Source organism: Anneissia japonica, unplaced genomic scaffold (assembly GCF_011630105.1).
Source record: "Anneissia japonica isolate Jap-2015-1 unplaced genomic scaffold, ASM1163010v1 scaffold287818_len932483_cov186, whole genome shotgun sequence".
Lineage (NCBI taxonomy): Eukaryota > Metazoa > Echinodermata > Crinoidea > Comatulida > Comatulidae > Anneissia > Anneissia japonica.
This window is the reverse complement of record NW_022703366.1, coordinates 568,188-574,232: the sequence shown is the minus strand read 5'-3', so window position 1 is coordinate 574,232 and position 6,045 is coordinate 568,188. Positions and strand designations below refer to the sequence as shown.

General features: G+C 34.4%; 2 protein-coding genes across 2 annotated transcripts; both read right to left on the bottom strand.

The window, feature by feature from the left end:
* Positions 1-25: 25 nt before the first annotated feature.
* On the bottom strand, positions 26-3,907 carry LOC117104409. Its single transcript, XM_033245254.1, has 3 exons — positions 2,455-3,907; positions 1,521-1,619; positions 26-590 (listed from the first exon to the last, which is right to left on the bottom strand). The coding sequence occupies exons 1-3, from the start codon at positions 2,567-2,569 to the stop codon at positions 229-231; spliced, it is 576 nt and encodes a 191-aa protein (XP_033101145.1). The 5' UTR covers positions 2,570-3,907; the 3' UTR covers positions 26-228.
* LOC117104428 lies at positions 3,231-5,417 on the bottom strand. Its single transcript, XM_033245277.1, has 3 exons — positions 4,484-5,417; positions 3,862-3,915; positions 3,231-3,295 (listed from the first exon to the last, which is right to left on the bottom strand). Exons 1-3 carry the CDS (start codon positions 5,094-5,096, stop codon positions 3,231-3,233), a joined length of 732 nt encoding a protein of 243 aa, XP_033101168.1. The 5' UTR covers positions 5,097-5,417.
* Between the last annotated feature and the right edge of the window lie 628 nt (positions 5,418-6,045).

The window sequence follows — 6,045 nt, the reverse complement described above, 5'->3', positions numbered from 1 at the left end:
ATATATAGGCCTATACTCTATATAATGGGATAATATAATATTTATAAATAGGCTCCTTATAGGAGCATGAGTATACTGCAGGAACTAGGCCAAATTACTCAAAACAGTCCATTATCGGACAAGATGCTATCAGCCATTGGTCATCTGTCAGAATGTCTACCTCAACATTCCATTTTACAGAGAAATTCTACTACCGCAGTATGCAGTACTCCAAATGGATGCCATATATTAAGTATCATCTACACAATCCTCAAACAGATGGTCATCTTCGCTGCAGTTGATATCACCCTCATGTGGTATTTGAATTTCATCTGCAGCTGCTAATACTGATTCGATGACTAAATCCTCCAGGGTTGGTGCTTCGATGTTTGCGAGGTCTTTTGCGATTTCTTCGATTTTATCGGCAGCTTTGTCTGGACAGTTGTTGCTCAAGTCGAGTGCAGATGAAACAATGGTGTGTATATTTACAGCTATGGCGGCTGCACTAACCGTTATCCCTGCGGCCCTAGAAACGATGCCAAGAGTCCGCTTTGTTGCTTTGCTTACGTCGTTTACAAGATGAATACCTACATTTCCAATAGCTTTTACAGCTAAAGTATACGAAATGAAACATAAATATGTCGTAGTGAGCAATTGTTGAAGCAAAAATATATTGAAACCTTTATGTGTGGACCCCACATACAATTTTTAGTTAAAAGGGAAAACCCATGCAGAGGGAAAATAACACAGGATTCCAATTGTCTATATATATATGTATATGTATATATATTTATTTATTTATTTATTTATATTTATATATTTTAATTATATTTATATATTTTATTTATATTTATTTATTTTATTTATACTTATATATTTTATTTATACTTATATATATATGTATATATACACGTATACATATATACGTATATATACATGTATATATACATAATATATATACGTATATATATATACGTATGTATGTACACGTATATATACGTATATATACGTATAATATACATGCGTATATATATATACACACACGCGTATGTATGTACACGCGTATATATGTACACGCGCGCGTGTATATGCACACACGCGCGTATTACATATATATATAATATACGTGTATATATATATAATACGTGTATACGTATATATATATATATATATACGTGTATATATATGTACGTATATATACACGTATATATATATATATATATATAGGGCCTATATACTTTTTAAGCCATGTATCATGCATAGGAACGTTGACGCCTGCAAGGCTCTGGTTTGCCTACCAGACTCATTACGTTCTGAGTGAAATAAAATTATGAAATTATAATATATAATATACAGTATATATATATATATATATATATATATATATATAATATATATAATTATATAATAATGATAATTCTGATAGAGTAATATAATACGATTATAGTAATACTTTTTATTGTGCTGTTTTTTTTTTCAATTGTCTTTCGCGATAGACGTTTGCCAATATATCACACAATACTACTACTTTTAAGACTTACCGTATTTTGAAGTCGATCCCAGAATTCTCGCCACAAGCTTACCGCCAAGAGTGATTACACTAAGGACACGCACTGTTTCACCATCTATAGGCTTAATCTCTAGAACAAACGTATAAATATCACGTGTAAACAATTTATGCATATATTTGTAAATATAAAAACCAAGAAGATCGAAATCTTAAACTGGTTAGTTGACCCTCATTGACGAAAAAATCGATGTAAGTTGACCTTCATTCACGAAAAAGATTTTGAAATCGAATTTAATTTAGGAACAAGAGATTCATTGCGATAATCAGCAAAACACATGCAAAAAGACGTCAGGATTGTATTTTCTATGGATTCTCTAAAATATTTTTCAATGAGTTCTCCGATCAACGTAGCTAAATAATTGTATGATTTTGTTCCCTCTGAATTCGATTTAATAGTAAGCTTAGAAACTTGTCTACGAAATCTACCGTAGATTTTCGTATAACAACAATTCCGTCAACTTCAGCACTATTCATGATGAACATTATATTAATCCACTCTAGGCTCACCTATTTAATTATTAAACTGTCCCCCCTCACAAACCTTGATGTCACACTGTGACTACTCTATTGAATTACGTTCATTGAATACCTGCTTGCATCAGCCAACTAACAAACCCGAGGCCTACATCTTCATCTTTACCACATGCAGCACTGTGTCTGAACACTACGGTAACAGCGATTATCAGTGCTTTCAACTTTCAAATATTAAAATTTCCCCTCCCCCCCCCCCCCCCCCCCCCCCCCCCCCCCCCCCCCCCCCCCCCCCCCCCCCCCCCACTCCTCCCAACATTTTGCTACGTGGTACAAGTAGGTGTAGAAAAAATGCAGTTATTTTTATGTACCACTTTCACATGTGTTCATGACTTCAGGATTTAAAATTGATTAAATAAAAGAAAACAAAATACTGTAAACGAATAATACCACCAGTAATTTTAAACTCGGACAAGAATCAACAACCTCGTATACAGTTTGGGTGTTGGACAGCATACAAATCCGACCAATACTAACTCGGACCAACATTTAGCTTTGACCAAAACCAAACCAAATCTAACTCGAACCAAAGATCTAACAAGAACCAAATTGGACCAGTTCCAATCCGAACTCGGCACGAGTAAATGACTAAACATTTTTGATGGTACACACATGGGTAAGAGTTGGGTTTTAATGATTTAACTTGAAATACCAAACGCAAGAGGTTATTAGGCCTAACGTAGTTAGGTATGTGGGACGATGGAGTTACACTGCATTGCAGCAACGTTAGAAACGTTATATACAGTGGCGTATCTAAGGGGGCGCACGCCCCGAATGAACTTGCGTCCCCTCAGTTCCCCCCCCCCCCACAAAAATGCTCAAGTAGTAGTAATCACCTCAAATCACCTTATTTTGCGAGCTACACCCCTCACCTAATTTTCGCGCCCCAATCAGCCGCCCCCATTTCAAAACTCCTAGATGGGCCACTGGTATACAGTTGTGATATTTTGCTACAAATACCTATTTATGGTTCTATAAAAACATTTTGTACAATACACCAAGCCGCAGTATAGCCCTTCTTTGTGTGTGACGTCCCTATTCAGGGGAGACCTTTATATGAGAAACTTATCCGTGACACTACTGCCAACCCCTATTAAGGGGACACTTCTATTAAGGGGATGGAACACTTTCCGAGGGTACGAAATGGTGATCAAATCAACACATTTTCAACCACTATTAATAAGGAGACACTATTTTTTTGTTGTATCGCTACAACTGCAATAGAATCAAAATAATGGTATCTGTTTGACATTTAAATTTTGTAAGTTTTTAGTCATAAGTTTGCCATAGATTTTTTTATTGATTCTTAAAATGTATATCAGATAGGTCCACTGTGTAGGCCTACAGTGTGTTACTAATCTTTGTCAATTTTGACACTTGCTATGAGATTTATTTGTTCTCTTTTTTATGTATATATATTTAAGGATTCAAATTCATACAAGTAACTCTATTCATGCTGCTGTATCTTTCTTTATAGGCCCTTTGTTACAATTTAGTTTAATTATGTTGTCACTCGTGCACGTCATTTAAAATAAAATTATAATCTATGCCATCTTTGTATTGATGTGCCAAAACCCCCTATTAAGGGGAATCACGTTTTCGGTTATCACCTAATAGATGTAGGCCTACTCACTCTTTAATTCTGGAGACACTCCGAAGTGGACACTTTTTGGTCCTGAAGGTTTCCCCTTAATAGTTCCTCCATATTGCCTGATAATGAATAATAATTGGCCTATTCGATTAATATAGGCTCAGTATATTAAAACCAAACAAATAAATACCTGTGCGAACGGCATTAACGATACTAATGGTCTTGCTGATATTATTTCCAACCCCTGAAAAAATACGGTAGATTAATAATATGATAATGTAATGATAATGATAATAATATTGAAAATAATAACAATACAATAACAATAAAGATAATAAAATTCTTGAACTTTGATTGACGATGACGGTTATATATAATGATGATGAGTCGCATGGATAAAATATGCCTTCTATGAAATAGCCTATATGGGGATTGGTGATCGGGCGTCTCTTGAATTTCTTGGGATCCAGGGGTGTAGCCCCAGAAATAATGATAATTTAGTGGTTTTGAATAGAATCTACTAATGTAAACAGTATATATAATTTTTTTCTTCTCCCCTACGAATTGTGTTTTCATCTCCGACGGGCTGGGGGTGAGGAGTACTGGCCCCTTTGCCCCGCCCCACTAGCTCCACCCCTGCATCAAGGCCCTATCTCTAAATTAGAATGTTAATATCAATCGACCTATTAGTTGGAAGAACGGAAATAATGTTGGGGTCTATGTATAAAAACGCACGACTATAAAAAAAAAAAAAAACGCACGACTAAAAAAAAAAAAAAAAAAAAGTACCGTAGGCCTGAAGAAATACTTACTTATCGCAATACTGATTACGCCCCCAATCTTTTTGAACTCTAAAACGACCTTATCATTCTTTTGTGTTAACTTCATATAATTTTTAAGGTTGTCTATGTATCGCTGCTGGACGTCTTTCAGAAATTGGAACCTTACATTGTCCTCTTCGATCAAAGTATTGGCCTCTTTGGATCCCCGACCAGATAAGACTTTAGCTGTAAAAGAAGCTCCAGCAGCTACCCCTCCACCGACAGCTGCAGCGCAAGCTCCAACTACTGAAACAACGAAAAGAGTTGTAGCAACACCCAGAGTGACAAAACTAAGAATCCCTGTGGTTATGCACATAACCGCACCGGCGGTCGATGTTGAAGCACCGATTATCCTGGCAATATGCGTATTTCTTTTGTTTTTTCTTATCTTGTCAGTGATTTCGTGTAGCTGGTTTATTAATTTTTCCCGAGTGTTATGCCACTTAGTGAGAGCTTTTTCTATTTCATTTATATCGATAGAATTCTGTTTTAAACTGTTTAAAAATTTTAATGCGTCACTGTCCCTTTGTTCTTTGTCCACTTGAAGTATTTTTGAAATCACAGGTAACGCTGGAACAACAGTGTTGGTAGTTTCAAATTCCATTCTGTAAAATTAATGGAAAGGCTAACTTTGTAACAGGTCATAACTTTTGTGAGAGAATACATCGGCAGATCAACGAATCCTGAAAATGTTTTGCCAAGTTTCTACAGTTCAGGCTGTCAACATTAGTTATGTAGGATTCAAAAGACGGTTAATGTATACTTATTTTGATCATTGCTGAATATGCAAATGATTGTCAAATATTAATACCGTATTACCCTATAATACTATTCGTAGGCCTACCAGCCCTGTTATACATAGCCATTATTATTTTTTGTTATTATAATTATTATCTATTATTTCATTGTCATTATTATCATGATTATAAAGCAGTTGTATAATCTATAATTGTAATTTTAAATAATTTTCAGTAATTTACATATTTATAGTAATTATAGCAATATTAATTATAATCATTGCAATAATAATAATAATAATAATAATAATAATAATAATCTTTTTATATCTTGTGATTTTATTGTATTATATTGTTAATGTTTATTGCAATTTTCGCCTGTAAGTGGGAACGAAGAGTTCCTGTTGGACGATTGTTATATTTAAAAAAAAAAGGGGAAAAAAGGCACGGTTATTCATTTTTCGTCGCAATTAAGTCAATTCTTTTTTATTTAAAACATTTTTTTCCAGATTATATGTTATATGTATTTTTTCTTTTGAGTTCTGCACATTGCCATTAAAGGCCCTATTTTTGTTTTTATATATTCAAATTAGGTTTGCTACGCTACGTAGCACCGTAAACACAATATAAAAAATGGATAAATGATAATAACAGTGCTTATTATATGAACAAGATTTTATAATCATATCAAGCATAACAGGCCCTTCAACGAAAAGTTCCTTTAATTCAGTTGTATGAAAAAAAGTGTTTCTTGCGGGATTCGATCTTGTAACTTCCTGCTGTCAGGGGGAGTGCAGTGCCGCATATCCATTAGAC